Raw genomic sequence first — 22,140 nt, forward strand, 5'->3', positions numbered from 1 at the left:
TAAGCAAAGCAGGGAGGAATCCTCTGAGCAGCTGAAGTACATCGGTATTGTTATTATCACTCATAAACAGTAGTGTTCATAACAAGCTGGTGATTTAAAGGTATTAGAAAACAATGATATGGTGGAGGTCTAACTCAACAAAACACTTTAATTTTGAAACAAAACAAAACAAATATTCTTAAGCACAGATTTAACTAGGGAAGCATGAAAGCACTTGCTCATGAAATGGAAGTTGAATACATGTTTATTTGGTTTTGCTCAGGAAAAGGAAAAGGTTTACACACATACTGAAGATCTTTGAAAGGGAAGATGGGAAGAAATGGGGAAATTCTTATATATATGTATGTATGTATGTATATGTACATGCACAGAAATACCAATCAGTATTGCTCTAGTTTCTAAGACTACATTGGTGTCAGTATATTAAATAGGGTCAGGGTACAGGCACAGACACTCCACTATCTGCAGTTGAATTGCTAGGCTAATTAATCCCTGAAAGCTTTTGGCCAGACCCAGTTAGCACTCCTCCCAGCAAGTCTTAGAGAGAGTTAATAGAGGTATCAGAAGCCAAGGACTGTTCTCAACAGGCTGCGTGGTCGCACCTGCTTGTTTTGGAAGCTAAGACAGTTCAGTAGCATAGACGTGGCCAAAGTCTCCCTGTTGGCTGCAGAACCAGGTCACAAGTTTAGTTGTATATGCACAGCACAACAGTTTGTTTCTCTGTGCTAATATGGGTGTTTGACCATGGAGACAAAAACCTCAACTTCGCACTGACTGCAAGCCAGGCAAAGCTTGCTTTGTCAGTAGTCCACCACTTGACATGACTTCTATTACACTTCTACTGCTGCTCCTGTGACAATCTGCTCTCTGACATCATTCTGAGGTTTGGGCATAGTATCCAACTCCTCTCTTTCTTTGTTGTAACCACCTGAAGGCTTGGGTACATCTTTCTGGGCAGGGCACACCTGGACTGTTGGCTGCTGAAGTTCCTGAGAGTCACCAGGAGACATTCCTCCACATTGCTGTTGATGACTGTCACTTTTCCTGGCTGCAGAAAAGATGTCTCTGTTACTTGCCTTACGCTGAAGAGTGTTCATTTTTCTCACAGTCTTAGCTTCACAGGGCTGCAGGCTCAGCTCCTTCAGTTGTACTGTAGCATGTCCTACTACTCTTGTTTCTTCCATTTCTGTAAAAGCAAAACTTGCTTGAGTTTTACAGTAATTTTATGACCCTAGTTTCACATTCCTTATCCCTCCATTCCTTTACTGCATGTTAAAGACATTAAGAAAAAGCAGTTATTTGATGGAAAATTATTTTAACTAGCCACAGGATTTAATTTTGGCAAAAACAAGTTTTGAAAACCCAATAACCATAAGCTGCTTCCACCAAAAAATACAGCAAACACAAGAGCTGCTTTGTTCTTATTGATACATGAATAGCTTCCATGGCATTTGTTGATGACATCAAATGTTCCAATAAATGATCAATAATAAAGTGTATAAAATACAGCTGATTAATTATTTTTGTTAATTATAATATATAATGTATTTTATATATTAAATATATATTGCTAACAATGAAAATCATTTTAATACTATGCATCTACAAAACATATCAACTCTCTACAAATAAAGCTATAGTATAAAGGAGAACTTTTAATTTCCAACATTTCAATCCTGCTCAGGGCAGAGCCTGTAATCTGCAACATTGTTTAAAAATGATGTTGAAAAAAATTATTAAATCGTTGTTGAAAATGCAAAATATATACTATACATATTTCATGTGTAAATACAAAATGTTTATATCCTAATAATCTAATTCCTAATAATAGAAATCAATTGGAAAGTTCTTGGTAAATTTTCAGTAGTCACATATTTCTGTAAAGAACAGTTTTTCTTCTCATTGCTGTCTTAATATTGGGTTATCGACTCCTTTAAAGTACTAATTGCATACATCACCAGCTTCAACTTTCTTCTTTTTACATATAAACAGTATGTTGATCATCTACACCAAATCTTAATGCTATTTTGTGGTATGTATTCCCACCCTCTTTATCTTCAAAGGTGACATTTTCAACTCTGAAAATAGGACTCATCAAACAAGTTTGAATTACTGGAGGAGGCTAAAAGTTTTCTGGACATGAGCAGTTTCAAAGATGAAGTATTGACTTGGGATTTGTAGGACAAAAGTAATGGGAAATAATTCTTAGACGCTAGGATGTGTTGCGGTACCAGGAACTACAAATAAAATGGATGATATTCTGTGTTTCCACCAGTAACTTGAAACTTGACATTAAAATTAATTCAAATGGAATTTGTACACAGTAGGAAGAATGACAAGCTGGTAGACAGGAAGGAGGAGATGATCTAAGCAACCTAGGAACAAGAGATGAGGACCCTTTCTGGAGAGTGGGAGACCCTCTTCAGGTAAACAACGATTTCTGGGCAGTAGTGGGAAAGGAGTTTGAGATGCAGGTCACTTAAGTACGGTAACCAAAAAGATTCATGAGATCTTTTGGTGGTAGAGGAGGAGTGAATGATGTTCAGGAACTAATTTTATTTTTGCAGTAACACAAACCAGACATCAAAATCAAGTCTGAATAAAGTAGAGGGTACACCCAGAGAGTAGTCATGCCCTGGAACAAGCTCCCCAGGGCAGTGATCATGGCAACAAGACTTCCAGAGTTCAAGAAGAGTTTGGACAATAATTTGAGACATATGGTCTGATTTTGGGTTTTCCTTGTGGAGCCAGGAGTTGGACTCGATGATCATTATGGGTTCCTTCACATTCAGGATATTCTGTGCTTCTATATCTCCATACAAAATAAGAGTCATAAGAAGAATTCTAAATTGCCAGGACTAGTTAGAATCAAAGAAGGGCTTCCATTTGAATCTAGTGATAAAGACTTCACTGAGAAAAAACAAAACAAAACAAAACAAAACAAAACAAAACAAAAAAAACAGGAAGTCATACTAAAGCAATACTCAATATAAGAAGTGAATCATAGAATCATGGAATCAGAGTATCATAGAATCTCAGAATGGTTTGCATCATAAGGGAACATAAACATCATCCAGTCTACCCTACCTGCCATGGCAGGTACATCTTTCACTAGATTAGGGTGCCCAATCCCCAAGCCCCATCCAACCTGACTTTGATCACTTCCAGCAATGGGGCATAGATTAGGCCTCAAAACTGCAAAAATAAGCCATGAAATGCAAACTAGTGTAGGATACAACTTTCCTATGATGAAAGTGAAAAGCCACCTGAATAAAGTACAAAAAGAAGCAATATGCCCCTCCACCTCCAGGTGTCTTCCTGTTAGCCATGTATTAGTCAATCAAAAGTTATTTAATTCAACACCAAGATCATAATGTGAAGCTGAAGAGATTTTTTTTGTTACACCACAGTCAGACAGAGCAATACCTTGATCCCTTCCCTCTGAAATACTGCATATCTATTCATACGACTTTCTTCCTCATCTCCATCCTCAGCTGCTTGTTCTGAGACAACAACCAGGGACCCTACCTCCATTGGTCTTTGCATTGTATAATCAACTACCAGAGAAACCCTGTCTTGCAAGACTTACTGCAGCGATTAATAATTAAGATTCCAAAAGCTTAATTGTATTAGAAATGTGGGATTTCTTATGGGGGGAACAACTGTAAAGCAGAAATGAAACAAAAAGACTTCAGCTTTGATTTCTTCTCACTCTCCAAAACCAACAGTACTTTAAATACAGGGAAATCAAACATTAGACATTTCCAAGTCATATGTATTAAATTCACTTAAGATATTGTTATCCTTGTTCAGATTTGAACATATCGGGGAATCTTTTTGTCTTGTGACTATTCCTAAAAGACTTTAAGTGGCTGGATTGCCTTTTTCTGACAAAAAAATCTTTCCATGAATTATTTACACGATGGCTCCAATCAATGCTGTACCTTTCAGCCTCCCCAGCCAAAATGAAAGTTCACTATGTAAAGGTGCCAAGGGAGAATGGCAGCCTCCCACTGCGAGTTTATAGACAGAACTAAGTCAGCACGCATTATGTGTCAGAGCCGACATCAGACAGAATCAGATCCTTTGATCTCAGACCTCCACAGGAAGCTTAGATCTCAGACAAATTAGATAAAAAATGAATTTATAGCAGATACGTGTCCTAAGGCACACAGCTGAATGCTGTGTTTTGGAGGAGTACAGCAAATATCAAAACACATAAACTGCAGAATTTCCTCTCCCCTTCTCTCTCTCCCTCTGCTTTTGTGATGGATGCTAATTAAAAGGAGATAAAACTGCAGCTCGCCTCTTCCTGCCTCTTATGTAATCCACACACTTCAGGAAGAAGGAGAAAAATGAAATTCTCAATACAGAGTAAATGGGTAGTTCAGCAGGGTTATCCGAATGCCCTTAGATCCGTGCAGTTGGCAGGTGAGACCAAAAAAAGCCACAACAGAATAACCACTCCAGGAACATTTCACACTTTCAGAGAGGGAAGCCAGTGTTTTATCCTGCCAGCCACACGTCCCTGAGGCTGTCTGCTTTTCAGTGACCTCAGAAGTTGTGTTTGATCAGCAGAAGATGAAAAGACAAGTCTTGAGGAGGTCGGTGGAAGATGAGCGTTAGCAGCAGTGATGCTAGGAAATAAAGGGGGACACAAAACAGTGGCCATGGAGCCACTTTGGGATGCTGGCTTGGACTCGCTGCTGGGAAAGCATGGCATGAAGGTCCATGAGAGGGAACTAGAAGAGGTGGAGGTTACTGAGAATTGTACAAAGGAGCCCTGTGTGGTTTTTCCAGCACAGCAGAATACCCCAGTGCAGTCCTCCCCATCTTGCAAGCTTGTCCAGAGCTTTTTGAGCTTCATATAGTGGCTATCTCTGTTATTACTTTAGCTCCTGGACCCCTGGCAGGAGGAGACCTTGTTGCTGCATGTGTAGTGGGCAGGAGGAATGACAGTCCCCACCCTGCTCCAAGAACACTGGATGAAATCATGGACTCATTGAGCTAAAGGGGGATTATGCTGCTGCCCTCAGTGGAGTTTAGATTTCACACAGTATGTTTGCAATGACAAGTAGACTAACTCCAGGGAGAATGAAAGGAGGTAACAAACTGATAGCCCTTTGGAGAAGAGCTGTGTCACTGACCTGATACAAATCTGTAGTTTGAAGAGACCTAAACCAACCTTTTTGATATCCAACTCTTTAAAGATCTGAATTATTCTCAAACTGCAGTCTCACCTCTTGCTACAGGCACACCACTTTCATTCTCTCCTGGATTGTAGCAAGGCTGGACGCGAGGTGCATGATGTTGTGCTTGCTTCTGGGGTGCCTTGGTACTGGCTCGTGGTATATCAGCCTGTTTAGTCCTCATTTCTGTAATGAAGCATATCAGTCACATCACTGCCAATGCATCCTCAGCTCAACAGCAATTATTAATTCAAGCAACTATTTATTGCTGGTGAATTAGCAAGGTAATCTAGAAGTATTCTTTCTGCCCAAAAGCAGAGAGAGTTTTTTTAATGATCATGTCTTATGTTTTGCTATTTAGGAACCTGTCTGTTCAGGTAAAATCTTTCCTTGTGTTGTCACCATATTCAATAATATTAGAAATTCAGAGCTTAGTGCAGCTGGTGTTCATGATGTAATTTAGCAGTAAGAATCCTCAGCTTGGATTTTCAAAGTTATTTGGAAGCAAAAATCTGGTGAAATTACCGAGGAGGTTTTGAAACCAATGGGAAATAGGGGTCTAAAATGATGTATAATCTGAGAGCTTTGTTGGCTTTTCGACTGTGTCTTCCCTGTACACTTGGCTAGGTCATAACTTCAGTTAGCACATCTGGAAGGCCAAAATATTGGTAATTTTCAACATATCCAGAAGTTTAAGATGACTATTTGGGAATCAAGCCATCGAACATATGCAGTCATGCATTTATCTTCAGTTCTTCCCTTTATGCCTTCTCTATTGGGAAAGCCTCTTATATTTGTTTTAATGTCAATACTAGAACTCAGCAATCTTAAGACAAATTAATGGAGTTGTGGATTTGCTTAGGGGAAGATCTCCAGAGAAGCTGCATCCCTCCCATTACCACTTTGACACACGTGATGCTGATAACGTGGTGTGGGATGTGAGCATGGCTCTGCCACTGCCTCTAGGGCATTCACAGCGCAGGTGTCACTGGTCCTGGGTAAGCACCATGGCTTCACATTAACATCACTGTGGCAATGTTTTGTTATGTCACCCTTTATCAGGAAAATGCAGCAGCTTTTCTTTGCTTCTCAGTTCTTTATCTGCACTATAGAAACCCAATTTTCATCTTGTTTCACATAGAATTAAAACTTTTTCCAGCCAGGACTCAGTCATCTGCTATATGCACAAAACTTCATAATCCTGAGCTATGAACTATATTGCTAATTAATGAACTCTTCAGAGCTTTCTCTGAGTGCCATTGTACCCATGAACAAGTCAAAAAATAAAAAAATAATAAAAGTTAAAGTACAAAAGTTCATGAGACAAATGGAGGAAACAAGTTAAAGGGTCGTTAGAACAGCAGAGTGGGGAGATACGTAACTAGACAAACTTATTCTGAGACTTATCCAAAGACAGAAGATATTAGGAAAAAGAAAGCAACTGGGCTATATTCATGTAAAAATCATAAATTGTGTTAAAAATTCTGCCAAGTTTGCCTTGCCATTGCTGCTAAATCCTATTGTAGCCTCCTAAGAGATTTGCCAAATGAAATAGGGAATCCACAAGTATCAATTTTCATGGACATTTCCAACTTACTGTTGCTTTTGCTCTTCTTGAACCAGCAGAACACAAGAGTGAGGATGAATGCAGAAGCTACTGCACTCAGCAAGACAACAAGTATCAAGCTGGCCTTCTCTCCCATGGGCACAGGGAAGATGGTAAATGGCTGAGACAGCACAGTGAACTTTGCTCCTGAGAATTTAAAGCAGTAAGAGTTTATTACAAATGTAAGGACACTCATTCCACAATGAAAACACTAGGCTACATACTTTTGACAATGCTGCTGCTGTAAAAATTCATTCAGGAACAGTCCAGATGTCCTTCCATCCCCATATCTAACATTAGCCAACAACATTTATTTAGAAATGGGTATATTTCCCCACAAGACAAATATTTAACAACTTTTCTTCAATGTATGTCTCAAACATTCAGTGCATCCTGAAGCAGAGTCAGTGTCTTTGTATTTAACAGTCCTTAGCATTTATTCCATGAGTTTGTCCAGTCGATTACCAAGCCTAGAAAATATGTTCACAAAGAACCTGTTTCTGAGACAAAACAGATCAAGCTCATGCAAGAAAATGTTCATATTCTGTCTAGCAAGACAGGGAAGCTGGTTGCAATGAGAAAGGTGCTAATTCATGCACAATTTTTGCAAGCTATTCATCACTTATTTACATTAAGTTGTGGGAAATTTAGAAACGTTGACTAGCATTAAGCTGAGCCAGAAAACTGCTGGTGAACATGTTTACATGTATATTTTTTCACCATGTTGACGTTGACGTTGACGTTGAGCAAATATAAACAAAAAGTTTCAGTGTCATTGCTGTTAGCATGGTAAACACTTAGTGTTTGGAAGCACACAAGATTTGGGTAATGCTCTTTACACAGAGATCCTACAGTTTTCTGTAAATGAAATCAAAATCAAAGCAGCCACTACTCAAAATTTCCATGGTCAAGAGTTAATAGGGTTTCAGCATCTGAGCTTCAAAGACTGGAAGGTGACTCCAGCTCAGACAGACCCAACACAATGCTTAACACTGCTGTCTCCAAAATCAGAAATCTATAGGAGTTTGGATCCCCCATAATTTTTTTTATTCCAGTACTTTCAACAGTACTGGTGCAGCTAAGGTGTGAGAAATTAATGCAAAAATTTCAACTGTGAAGAAATTGTTTGGCATATATGTATCTGGGCTGATTCTCCACAGAAATATCCGTACAGAGTCTGGGCTTAGCATGGGTTCTGGACAACTTCCGAAGACATTTTGAACAGAGATGTGTTTGGGAAGAGCAGGATTTTAACAAAACTTATCACGGTACTCACGATAGACCAATTTGAAGGATGTAGATTTGCATATCAACCTATTACCTACATTATTACAAGACTCATTATCAGTCCAAACCTCACAATTTTAATCATTTCAACGGGCATATATTTTTTTACTTGTTTGAGTTCCAATTTTAATAAAAGTCTTAAAACCTTTTTCATCAATTCATTAAAAAAAATGAGAAGCACTGTCAGATGAAGGTTTGCAGACTAGGGTAAGTACTGTAAGTACTTTTATATGAAACTAATTAGCTTTGTGTCAATATTGTCCACCCGAACAAAGCAGAGCTTCATCAGAACAATGTGAGAAGCATGTTCCAATTGGAAAAAATTTGCCTGCAGATACAATCATATATGAGCTTCAACTGAGAGGAAAGAAGCAATCTCACAGGTATCAAGGACACCACACAGACAGGTTCTTAAAGGTTGCATTTCACACTAATAGTCTGCAAGTAGACTGCTGTTGGTTTAAATAGAAAGTGGATGGATCAAGCCCACTGGGATCCATATCAGTTAAGTGAATATTACTGCAAAATGAGGAGCAAGACTATGCAGCAGTGCTATGAATAGCCCTCTCTCCCCAGGAACTACCACTAAGCCACTTGGGATTATTGCATTCAGCATCATCGGCATCTTCTGTGCCGTCTCCAAATCGCATGAGCCTGAATAACTATGCCAGAAAGCTGTTCATGAAAATGTGTCCCAAACTTCTATTGTTTGATTGTTTAATTTTTGTTTGTTTGTCTCAAATGATAATCAAAGTATAAAAGTCTTTATTCTGACTCCAGCATGGTTCCCCATTACAAATGAGCAAAGGGGATTGCTTGTTTGCTGTATACTTTTACAACTGATATTAAAAGCGTACAACGCTCTGATTTACATAGGCGATACCTACACAGATTCAGCAGCTGTATGCATTGCTGGCTTTAAACACCTCTTTGCAACATTCTGACTGACTAAATGTTTCATAAAGGGATCTCTATTTGACCTTTGTTCAGAGGAGAGAAGATTTTGTGACTTCCCTGAAATAGCTTTCAAAAGACATTTCATTAAGCTGCACTTTCCACTAAAGAGTCTGATCCTGTGAGGTGCTGACTTTCCATCTGCTCTCACTGAAGTGAAGGCAATGGGAGCCGTGGGTGTTCGGCAGCATCCACCCCAAAGTAGACATATGTTCCCCCTCAAAAGGCCCACCTCCGAGTATTCCCTGCACCACAATTCTCCCTTTGCAAAGCCATGGGAAGCACTCAGTGCTGATTAGCCACTTGTGACTGGGAGGAGCAAAGGTTTCTAAAATAAAATATCTGGATCTTAATTTAATCCCAGGATAAGAAAGGATTTCTTGTGTTATAAATCCGTACTGTGTTACACATTACCATCTATAAGCATATCAAGCTCCACCTAAAAGCAATTGATCTATTCCTAAGAATATTTCTAAGCTATTCCTATCTATTAAGATAGGCTGTTCAGAACAATGCACTCTAAATGTTAGTGATATTCTACTTTTTTGTTCAGATTTTTTCATTAGTCACTTCCACTTGGTTACTTCAACCATCTGATGTACTTGCCCTTTTATTTTTTTTCTAGCTTAACCAAGCTATACTATATTTGAATTTTCTCATTAAAAAATCCTGATTCCTACCTTCATTCTTCTCTGTACCTATTCTTTTTGAGATGATTTTGAATATAGGTAAACAAAATTATCTTAGTATTTCAAGGCCTCATCAGGTCTGTATGCAGTGGCACACACACCTCCTCACCTCTCCTGGAGAAATTTTATCCATCCCTCTAGGTTTCTTTCTACCCGGTAGGTCTCAGGTTATACTTTTATATATATATATGTATGTAATACCAGAACAGAAACTTTACGCATGGGCTTACAACACCTATACCTTAATTTGTTTTTGAACTACATGCCAGAGATCACATTCCTGCTTCTCAATGACTTGACAGGTAATCAGCACTTTGACCCTTATATACATTCAGAGACAGATTTGTAGATAAATTCAGGCCCCCAAACAGTTGTGCAGGTGCTTGTTTCATGCAGATGCCCTGAGGCCTTTAACAGCTGGAGTTCAGGTATTGCCCAAGATGCCAACATCCCCCTCAGCTTGTATTTCTTAGGAGGTATAACCACATCTGCCCCTTCAGTGTTATGGTGGCTCAAGAGGTCCTGATGTCACATCTGTAAACTGTCAGGGATACCCTGAGCAGAGCCCAGTCCTGGAGGCATGCTCTGAGTGTGAATAACCTGCTGCACCCATAAAGATGGCCAGGTGCAGCCAAACGGTGGGTGAAAAGCAGTACAAAAACTGACTGGGAGCATAGATGGAAAATTACAAAGAACAGGCAGAAAAAAAGAGACTCCATTTACAGGAAAAAAAGTTTGCTCTGGCTGCTTAACTTGCCTATGTACCCAATTACTGTAGGAAAGTTCATGGTTAGGGAATCCAAGAAAAAGAGATACCTCTCTGTAGTAATAGTTCTCTCTTCTAACTCATCTTCATTTTGGGCATCTTAAATGAACAGTACAGTACTTACCCAGCTCACTTGCTGCTTGGAGGATACCAGTTTGGACATGTAGCAAAAATCTGGCTGTTCAGAGGTTTTGCATTGCTCACCTCATGCAAGCAAAGATTACTTCCCTTTTTATAAATTCAGATCACCTGTACTGTTTTGAGCTCATTTACAAAATCAACAAACAAAAAATGGATCCTACCTGGTGGTGATGTGACAGTAAATACAAGGTTCCAGTTTGTGCCTGAGCTAGACACAGCCAGACTGGAAAAGCTTGCACATCCATCTATGACCTGCACTTCAGTGAGCCCTGCATAGCGATACAAAAAAATTAATTGCAGTTAACAACTTCCAGGCAAGCATGACTTAGTAACTAAGGAAAAAAAAAAAAAAAAAAAAAAAAAAAAGAGCAAACCAGGAGAGTCCTTGTAACTTGAAGAGGACTTGGGAAAATCTGACCTCACTGTCCTTCCTAATTGTAAACTTTTTGTCTCATCCCAGAAATTTCATATAGAGCAAGGTCTTCAGAGGTATTTGGGCACCTAATCCTCCTGGAGTTACCTTGTGAACCTTGGGTCACTGAGCTCCTTGTGATAAACTTTGTGCACGTCCATATCATGGCAGTGTAATCTGAATACAAACACTAAGGCAATCAAGAAGTAATGGGAGCTATGTAGACATGTTCAAAAGTTCCACTTGATCATCTTTTTCATTTAACTTCTGTGTTTTGAATTAATTCTGTGACATTACATCACCAGTATCAGGAGAGTATTAATGACTAAGTATTTTTGTGCTAAAGGGATGGTCTCAAAGAACCAGCCACAGCAGACAAGGGAAATAGTTGATTGTTTTAACCCTTTCCTTAACTGTAGATATTTCACCTCATCATATGGACCCTGACATGCTGTTAAAGCATTTTGAGCTTTCCTCCAACCCTGTCAGAAGCTTTGAAAAGGATTTGAACAATGAAGAATGTCTGTGGTGATGACCCTGTTATCACACACAAGAGACTTTTAACTGGAAACCTCGCAGGGGAAATCTCCATGGGAAGCATTAAAATGAAACCCAGGAGGGAAATTCTTCATCCCTTTACCTCTTGTTCTAAGCTACAAGGGAATGCATTCTGACCCGGCATTTACACATGCTTTGGTTTTTATTTTTGTAGGCTCTTTTTTTAAAAAAATATAATTTACTTTGCAACTGGATCTCCATTTTATTGTGTGTATCTTTGAGTACCAGCCAAGTTCTGGCCCTTGAGTAATGTTGAGCAGGCCTGGGCTTCATTCAGGCTCTTGGAGTGAGAAGGGTAAACTCCTAAAGACTGACAAATTTCAAAATGTTAGTTCAGGTGGGGGTGAGAAGTCAGAACTTCCTTAAGATTCTGGACTCAATCCAGTGATCACAAACACAGACTTTTGCTTTCTCAGAGACAACATGTAATAACCATTTGCTTTGCAAAGCAGGTGGTTTGACATTTTATTGCTGTTAAGCAGAACAGGTGAAGGTACGTAAAGACTGAATGTGAGGAACACATTTATACTCTTCCATGAGCACACCCAGGATATTGAACAACATGGAGAAGCAGCAAACTTTGCGACACCTTGCGATCACAAATTCTTGGGAGTGCTCATCAGGTGGGGACAGGGCTTTTGATGGTAAACTGGACTGTAAGAGTTTTTCCTATAACAATGTATATCTTACACCACCTACCCTCTTCTGTTCCCAGAGCTTGCTATGATACCCAGCTCTAGATGAGCTGAATTTTCCTGATGTACTTTTATTAAGGATTTTATTGACATAAATTTGTGAAACGTCAAGGATATCTGCTATGAATATTTGGAAGCTTCTTTGCATGTCAAATGTATGTAGAGACTTGTAAGGAAAAGTACGGCATTCCTTTACTTCCCTGGCCCTCAGACCTTTGTCCCATCAGCTCAGTGCTTCAGAGATGGTCATCAATCCCTACTGGGCTGACCGCTAGTGTTCAATTTGGGCTATGAAACCTAGGAGAAGTGTCCAAATGGTCTTGGAAGCACAGAGAAAATGAATGGCATTTATTTCAGAGATGCCTCCTACAAGAAGGAGAGTGGCCTGAAGAGGAAATCTGTAATTGTGACCATAGCACTGTGTTCCCCCACCTTGACCTGTATCTTCACATTTGAAGGAAAAATGAAAGATCTTCTCCTATTACACAGTTAACTTAGCACTAAAGCATCACTACTGGTGGTCTGTAGAGTGATCCACAGAAAACAATTTCTCCAGTCCTGCCTCTGTTTCTCTCCCACACTTAGTGTCTACGCCTATACCCCAAGAACTAAACAGTGCCAGGATCTGTTCTGTGGCGCTGAAGAACTAGCATGTCCTGGCCAAACTTCTGTTCTGGAACTCTTATAGCCTCCAAACAGAGATGAGGCATGCAAACTGCCTACTGAGTTTTTTTATTTGCTATACTGACTTCTGAAGCTTGACCAGCGATTGCCAGAGAGGAGTCTTTAGGCAAAAGCAAGCCACATTTTAATGATTTAGCAACAGAAATGATAAAGCTTCCCCTCCCTATGACCCAGTACTATTTAATATATTAATATCCCAGTTAGTTTTGTGTACATATTTCTCCATTTGTGTACAGTGTCTAGCACACTAAACCCATAATTACAATGTGAGTCTCCGAGAACAGCTGTCATATATAAATAATCAGTAATTTATTCTGTGAAAAGACCTGAAGGAAACATGGGAATCTAGATTTCTCTAATTGCTCCATCCTGATCTTGGCTCTTCTATTTACCTATGCCACATACAACCCTCTTTATGGTACTACCTGCCTTGACTACCAACACTTTTCTTGTCTCTGATGCTCACTGTAGCACCACCACTTTTATAGAGGGTCTTGTCTGCTGCGTTCAAATATTTCATAATTACCATTTCTAGTCTATGACGAAGCCTGGAGTACTGTACTGTACTCCTCAACAGAGACTATCTCAGCTTTCGGGCACATATGCTTCAAAGCTCAGAATATTATATATGTGAGTCTTCACAAAGATCTCTCAGGCAAGCTGGTATTTAACGCAGAAGCAAGCTAATTTGGAGCTAAACTACTTTCCATGAGGCAGTTTGGCTGCTGTCAGATGAAGCAGCCTCAGTGTGCTAGACGGGACCCATTTCGATTAAATGCTGCTTTCATATGCTTCAAAAGACGAGTACAATAAGGACGTTTGTCAAAGGAAAAACTGCAGAAAACTATTACATGCAGAACATCTGTACTACGCACTTCATTCTTTGCTGGAGTTTATTGACTATTAATTTGATACATGTATCTTTTAAAGAATGTGAATTGCATTTCTCTGCAGTGACTTTTCTTTCTATTTCTCTCACTCTGTATTGTCTCTCATTCCATGTCTCTTTTCCATGCCTTATCTCTTTTCCAATGTTTCTTTCCTTCCTTCCTTCCTTCCTTCCTTCCTTCCTTCCTTCCTTCCTTCCTTCCTTCCTTCCTTCCTTCCTTCCTTCCTTCCTTCCTTCCTTCCTTCCTTCCTTCCTTCCTTCCTTCCTTCTTTCCTTCCTCCCTCCCTCCCTCCCTCCTTTTCCTCCCTTCTTTCTTTCTTTCTTTCTTTTTCTTCCTTCCTTCCTTCCTTCCTTCCTTCCTTCCTTCCTTCCTTCCTTCCTTCCTTCCTTCCTTCCTTCCTTCCTTCCTTCCTTCCTTCCTTCCTTCCTTCCTTCCTTCCACTAGCACCACTAGCTGAGTCAATAATTTGTGTCCCATCCAGACTCAAACTCCTAAACCTCTGAGGCATACCTCCCTGAGAAGGCATGAACAACAACAGAAAAGACCAAAGGACTTTCTAATCTGTAAACCTGGAGCTGTGATGAGGTACGAAGAACTTCATATTAACAGAAACATGAACTGGACCCAAAGGATGAGAAGCTCTGACCTACACTATGAGTGCCACTTAGCTTCTCCAAATGTGAACTTTTCAATCAAAGTTAACACACAAATGACCTTATTGCAAACAAAACGCTTTACCTACATTAGGAAAGCTCACTTTTGAGAGTGTGCACTGCTTGCTTACATTTTAAGACTTTAGTAATTAACATTATGATGCTCTATAATCAATTTCATTTCCATTTTCTAGTTTACAAGCATATGATCATCCACAGGTTTTCAGTTCAGTGTTATACTTAAACAACGATCTATATCTAAGCATGTTCATAGTCTCAATAACCTCAAGGGAAATACTCACATGCTTAGAGTTAATCATGAGTTCAGGTCTTCTGATAAATGAGGACCAGAAGGGAAACATTTAAATCCCTCATGAAAAACATTTTCACATTGAAGTATGCTAATTAAAAACAATAGTCAGTTGTTTCTGTCTGTACTTGGCCTGATCATTTGCTGGGACAAACAGATTGTCATTGACTCTAAGGAAATTACCCTAATTAACATTAGCTGAAAATCAGGTATTGGGATTTCTAATTCTCCAGTCTTTTCTTTTTTGATCTGAGACGCATCTTTTCAAGATAAACTACTAGATATACTCCCTTCAAGCTACCAGAGTACAAAAACACTTTGTATAATCTTCTTTTTCTCTAGGATACAACCACAAAGTTCCTCAAACTTCAATATAACAGTCTTTCTTTTTTTTTTGGTGCAAAGACTAACTTTGAAACCCAATCATTTTCTGCAAGAATTTCACCATAAATTTATCACCATCATTTCCCACAGTTGCTTTGCCATAACTCTTGCTGTAAGAAAACATTTCCAAACCTTTTAGCACAGCCTCGGAGGAGCCCTTGAGGTGAGCTGATACAACCCAGGGTTCTGAGGGAGGTCCCAGTTCTTCAACCCTTCGACCCTGGGAAGAATAACAAAATAGCAGGATTAAGATCTTTTCTCCAAACCAAGAGGGAAGAAAGTTCTGATGGCTTTAATAATTTTAGTAATTTATTAATGCCCAAAAGGAGGGAAGTTTGGATCTACACCCTATGTGTTACAAACAATGCCAAACACCTCACCATAACTCACTATGGCATTAAACTCAGGAGGAACCAGTTCTGGAAACCAGTCTGTTCCAATAGTCTGGCATGGGTTTTGCTGCTTCACTGCAAGTAACTAGGATCACGTTCACACCATCTAAGAGAAGTAGTGAATTTTGACATCATCATAGCATCTAATTTCACAGGGCCACAGAATCTCAACATGGTAGAGATTGGAAAAGACCTCTGGAGGTCATCTGGCCCACCCTCCCCACTCAAGCAGGGCTACTTGAAGCAGGTTACCCAGAATTATATCCTTTTGAATATCTCCAAGGATAGAGACTCCGCCAATTCAAGGAAACTGAGTAAATTATGTCTATTTAGTGAGGGTGAGGATATATGCTCAATGAAAGAAACTACTTGTTATACCTAAATTATTCATCCGTAATCAGTGGGGAGGATAGATCACATAGATCTAGATCCATGCAAAAATATTAGTTTTCATATACATATATATATATAAATATTTTTGAGGGACTTTTTAGTTCTCAAGTCTTGCAAAAAAACATGTATGAAGAAGGTTCTGAAACTCAGGGGAGGATCCAATTGCCCAGATGTAGGCAGATGTTTGTATGCCATTTCAGATAGCCAATGATGTCTGACATCCATCTGAGTCAGAAGATCTGATGCTTTGCTAGTAGAAAACTCTTAGATTTATACAGGAACTGTAGGCCAAGTAACATATTCCACAGCCCAAAGCGCAAGCCAACTATTTGCAAAGAACTGAGCATAAATAGAAAGAAGCTGAAAGTCTTGTGCCTCACAGATGTAAAACCTCATGGTTAATGGGTATCCGGAACTGCCTTTACCGTAATATAACTTTGCATCCAGAAATAATTTCCACAAAGCTACCCAAGCTTGGATTTGACACTACACTTCAGGGTCACCACTGTAAAAATGTCATACGCAGGTATATTTACTTTGTGGGTATACTTTTGACTATCCATCACAGTGAGGATGAATACACAATAGAAAACAACTGAAAAAGAGCAAAAGGACCATCAAAATATACTGGAAACAGAAGCATATCATGAAACCATGCTATGCAGATTTCACCTGACTCTGGGACTGAACCTGGTCCAGCAGCTCACTAGGACTCATTGGACTTGGTCTACTGTTTCCAAGACTTTTGTTGGTGTCTCTGGCAGTGCTAAACCACATCACACAGATGTCCAAGCATGTTTTAAACATAGTGTTCTCTGCACAGCACTGCTCTGCATGGTGCAGGCTTGCTTAGGCAGACCAGGATACTCCATTATACCCTGTCTTTGCCAGCCTTCATGAATGTGTTGTTGTTCCCTCATTCCTCGATGTTATCTTCTAAGCTTCAGGAGCAGAAATCAGAAAATGCAACAATAACTGATCAGAAAATTAAATCACACAATCAATTCTACAGCACAAATCCAACCCTTGTGGGAAAAAAGCTGAAAAATATGAATAGAGTCCATCTGGGAAGATGTTCCCAAAATACCCATGACTGCTCGTTTAGAGACCTATCCCTTACCTTGTTTACCATATTTATTTGCGGAAACTATCCTATGACCTATATTTAGGTCAGTCTCATAGCTTTTGGATTTTGCTAAGAGATGACAAAATTGTACAAGAGTAATACAAATCTCCATCCACAGAGGGGCAAATCCTACCTTCTTATCCAGGAAAATGATTTGTGGCTGTACGGGAAGCTGCTTTCCAATTTCTCCATCTGAGGGCTGCACCCGAACAGAGATGTTATAGGGCCTCACATACAACCATGTTCCTGGGTGTTGTCTGCTTCCATTTTTTTTTCCACATGCAAAGGAATGTAAACAAACAAATAAATAAATAAATAGAAATTAGCGCTGCGAAAACACCCAGTGCTAATCCCAGAGGTAATTCACACCTTACCTATGCCTAGGAATTACGCTTTACTTTTTGTTCATGGGATTTTCTACCTCTCTAATGCAAGCAGCAATGCTCAGTGTCTGCTGTGAGTAGCAAGGAGTACTATGCCAAACAATTACTAATTTACCTTATGGTGGCACTTTGATTCCTTGGATGAAAGCGGCATGTATGAAAATGTGAAACAGGCATCACTCCAAGGAGACAACAATATAAAACTAATAAAAGATCTCTTTGTTCCTATCCCCAGTTTACAAATAGGAAACTGAGAAATGAAAAAAATAAATAAATAAATGGCTTCTTATGTGATAGACAAGGATTTTATGGATTCAGTAATCCAATACCTTGGCCCCCAAAGTCTCCATTCCGAAGCACTGATAATGGTGGAGGCAGCAAATGCTTCCTGTCCAGCAGAAAGATGAATTACAGTGAATATCTCTGATCTCCTCTAAAAACAAAGTTTTAGTTCTCTACACAAGCACAGCACTAACAGGGCAGGGCTTTAATGCATTTCTTCATCCCATCATCCCTGTGCTACCTCTCAGTTATCTGCGAAGTCTGCATGCCTATATATAGCAGTATACAGACACCCCATTGAAAGACATTGCTTTTTCAAGACTGAAATTTAAATTAGAGCATCCTTGGAGAGGGCTTTTGCATTTGAATACAGAATCAACATTTTATTCTGAGCCTAAATCATTTCATTCCCTCTCCTAGTGCTTTGTGTCATTTAGTATCTCTTTTACATATATATGTGTATATGTATATATGTATATATGCTTCTAATCTGCAATTGCAGTGAAGCAACTGGGGGTTTGATATTGTCTTGAAAGTAGGAAAGGTATTCATTCATCTCTAGTGTTTGCTCAAAGGTGTTTACAAACAGAAGATACACAGAACATCAATTTCCTTGGGTTTAACTCAGATTTTGATGGGGGAGGAAGGGCACTACTATGCATTACAAAGCTGAAATTGCTTATACTGCAGCTGATGGAAAATATTGGCCTGAAAAACGGACACTGGGAAGACCAAATAAAGATATAAGGATATCTGAAGTCTCAAGTATATAAAGAAAAACATTCAGCCATTCAGCTTCGTTGTTTTTTCCTTTTTGTCAGCATGGAATTCAGAAAGGCAATGATATATCAGAAATTTATGTCAAAGGCACCAATACTCATCTGTGTTCTTTTCTACCTCCTTCATAAATGTGTGTTCAGCATTTTGACTTAAACTCACTCCAGGTATAACATCCCAAGCCACTTGTGATTATAGGACAGAGATTGGCACTTTCTGTGAGCTCTCTGGCTCCACCTGAGCCCAGACAAGTTCAGGTGAATCTTGGCATGGCATCTGTAAGCCAAAACTCAACTTTTCTCTCTCCAGCTTCTTTAAAACTGCCAACAAACAGGAAAAAAAAGTTGGCATGAAATGCCCTGACTCCACACCCCAGGCCCTACATAGGAAAATAGTGCTCATCTTGTACTTAAAGGAAGCCCGCTGCAAAATCTGGTTGTAGGAATTAGACTTTCCCACCCTCTAGAGCAAGTAAAAAAAAAAAATCGTACAGATGTGGTTTAAAAAAAAAAAAAAAAAAAAAGTTTGTTTGCAGGTGATTTGAATCCAGCTAACGCAGCACAGACCGTGGTGTTTATGTTCCACATGGTCCAACTGGAGTCTTGCTGCGAGGAAGCCCCTGCCTGAGGGTGCAAGCCCTGCATTCAGCAAGTCACGCTCCTGCAAGTGAGTATCGGTGTGGAAGAGAGGAGCACCCTGCTGCTTCCCTGACGATTTCTGCTGCGAGGAAAATAGGCTTTCCTGGCACAGCTCTGCCACTGGGAGGTGGGAACAGGCGAGCATGCCTGTGCCCTAGCAAAGGTGAAGTGAGGCAACTGGCCTTTCTCCTGATGGGCACAAGGAGCATGCTGCTTTGTCACTCCCCTCAAGCCTCGTGCTGGGAAGGAGCGGGGCTGATCTGCAATTCCCTGCTGGCAGAGCTCGGTGGGGAGCAGCTCAGTTGCTCAGTAGCTTGCAGCTCTAAAGGTGGCCACAGCAGGCAAGCAGGCTCTGCTTGTCAGCAGGGGCAGCAGGGGCAGGCTCCCAGGGGTTTCACCAACCGGTCTAAGATCTGCAGAAGATGCTGAGGCTCTGTAGGAAAGCAAGTGTCTGCTTTTGGTAGCAAGGAAGGTAGAGGTCATAGAAATTAGAGGATCTACAGCAGGTATCAAGGCATGATGGGCTGAGGATCCATCAAAAGCTCTGGATCAGGCCCAACAGGAAAGGCCAGGATGATTCCCAGGTGGTCTGGGAGCTAATACAGCCAGAGACTATTCTCGCTAGGTAGTTTGAACAAGGACTCCCTGAAGTGGTGTGTGAGAGAATTTAATTTTATGGACATAGGCTGATGTACCTGATCAGCAGGACTTGGTGCCAAAGAACAATGCCTGGCATTTTTAATTTATGAATAAACATAGCCAATGAACTGAACTGCTGTCTGGATATATCTGCAATGCTAGAATTGTGGTGTCAGCATAGCCTTAGAAGGGGAAGAAGACTGGGAAGAATCTGGGGTGCCAATAATATGTCAACATGCATCATGTGGTAAAGCCAAAGAGGTGTTTGTTTTGCTCTTGAGAAGCTGATGAAGAAAACACAGGCACGAGGAAGCTGCTGTAATGAAGACAAGAGACGGACTTCTGTAAGGCCAAGTAGGCAAGGATTCACTGGCAGGGATGTAAGGATTTTAGCATTTGGGGGTGAGAAGTGGACTCTGCCATCGTGTGGTGATGAGGTTGGTCACACATCAGGTGCCTGTGCCCTCCCTGCTGGATGATATCTTTCCACAGAGCCCAATGTTTTCACACGTTATAGAGAGAAACCAAAGCTAAAGGAAATAAACCCCAGTGGAAAGCAGGCTTCAGCTTTCCCTAACAAAGAAACAATAAAAAAGTAGTAATGATCAACTCTGCTTATGAGCAAGGGGCTAACGGACCGAACAGGACTCATGGTGCCAGACATTACTGGTTGCATGTAGGCTGAGCCAACAAGACCAAAATTCAGAAATCTGGGCACCACCATGCATATTCCAGGCTGTCAGAGCCAGCGGAAAGCTTTGAAAGAAGCCCCACGTCCATTGCCCTTGAGGTCAGATGCCATGATGGCAGGGAGCTAACGAGAAGATCTAATAATGTGGAGACATATCAAGGGGGCCTAAGCTGACGGTGAACTCAGGTAAGGAAAGAGGAACTGCATTATGCTCTGTGAGCAAGGCTGGGTAAGAGGGATGTGCTTTTTATCTAATCATTAGGAGGGGTTCCCTTCATAAAGCAAAGATGTTTTAGGTAGAATCTGGACGTTTTGTGGCAGATGAAAACATCGTGTAAGTTGGTTAGACTGAAAAAGGTCTGGAAAAGAGTTCCAAGGTGTCTCTATAAGCATTCATTAATTAAAACCTTTTTTTTTTTTTTTTTTTTTTTTTTTGACCAACTTCTTCTGCCATTAGTCTGCTGGGGCACTGCCACTATCAGAACTCCATTTGCTAACTATTGGATCTGCACCAGAGGCTATCTAAGCTTCAAATGATTCCCAACCTACCTTTCAGGAATTTCTGTCCCTATTCACAAAGGAGCAGTCAGAGAGCATGAACACAGCTGCCCAGGAACACCCAGACATGTCTCACCCATAAGACCACGCTTCCCCCACTGCTCAGACAGCCTTCATTTACACTTTATAATCCCAGTGGCACCAAAAGGCTGTGGGCGAGCAGCTGCCTGGTGGAGGCAGATGGCAGGATGTGTGCTGCAGTGATAAGAAGCCCTAAAAAAAAAAATAAATTAAAGGCAGACTGGAGGGCCTTACTGGATCCATTTGAGGGTGAGCTGGGATCACCAGGTGTCTTCAGAACCAGAGGAACAGACCCGGTCCATCAAATAAGAGAGAAACATACTCCGAATTCATTAGCAACTTCTGTTAATTGCTGGAAATGGGTGGAAATACCTGTACTTACAATTCTGCCTGCTAGTGGCAAGGAGCTAACCTCTTCCATAACACACTCCCAAAGTTTACTGTCTGAGGAACATCTTTTATTAAATGTAAACAGCATCACGCCGGAGGTCAGAGCCTTGCCGCTGCTGCGTATCCCAAGGTAATACCACTTTAAGCTCCACATAAACTCTTAAACAGTTTCTATCCTAAAACCAGACCGTAGGTGGTACAGCTTTTTACGATATGTTATAATAGTGCAATAAATCTGTTAGCTTAAAATCGAATCTCCGTGGCCTTTTAGAGAAATCATCATTAAATGCAAGGCCCTGTTAATGATGCCATCCCAGTGAAATTGTTTAATCTGCTAGGGGGGTGAAAGGTCACCAAATGAATTTTTTATAATACATCAACTTGACACGCAATAGGGAAAACTGTAATAGATAAAAGCAAAGGAAAAGGGCACTGTCTTCTTCTGATAGGTCAATAGCAGCCAAGAGAGTCACTCATCCACTTTTCCTTCACTACCGTGCTCCTTTTCCATTTAATATGGACACCCAATTAATACCTCAGCACCATAGACAACCTCATTTTAGGTGAATTATAGCAATTCCTTCCCCCTTCTCTGAAATGAAAGTGATCACAATACATCATAGCATTGTGCG

The 22,140-nt window shown here is 40.3% G+C and overlaps 1 protein-coding gene across 1 annotated transcript in view; it reads right to left on the bottom strand.

Annotated features, from left to right (window-relative positions):
• Positions 1-226: 226 nt before the first annotated feature.
• PKHD1 (PKHD1 ciliary IPT domain containing fibrocystin/polyductin) overlaps positions 227-22,140 on the bottom strand; it is a 255,473-nt gene continuing 233,559 nt past the window's right edge. Inside the window, exons 62-67 of the mRNA XM_084515709.1 lie at positions 17,263-17,386; positions 15,351-15,438; positions 10,794-10,901; positions 6,787-6,942; positions 5,241-5,375; positions 227-1,186 (exon numbers count right to left, since the gene is read on the bottom strand). Of these exons, the coding sequence (XP_084371835.1) occupies positions 831-1,186; positions 5,241-5,375; positions 6,787-6,942; positions 10,794-10,901; positions 15,351-15,438; positions 17,263-17,386 (967 nt within the window). The 3' untranslated portion in view covers positions 227-830. The remainder of the gene's footprint in view (positions 1,187-5,240; positions 5,376-6,786; positions 6,943-10,793; positions 10,902-15,350; positions 15,439-17,262; positions 17,387-22,140) is intronic.

Source organism: Aythya ferina (assembly GCF_964211825.1).
Source record: "Aythya ferina genome assembly, chromosome: 3".
In the NCBI taxonomy this organism is placed as follows: domain Eukaryota; kingdom Metazoa; phylum Chordata; class Aves; order Anseriformes; family Anatidae; genus Aythya; species Aythya ferina.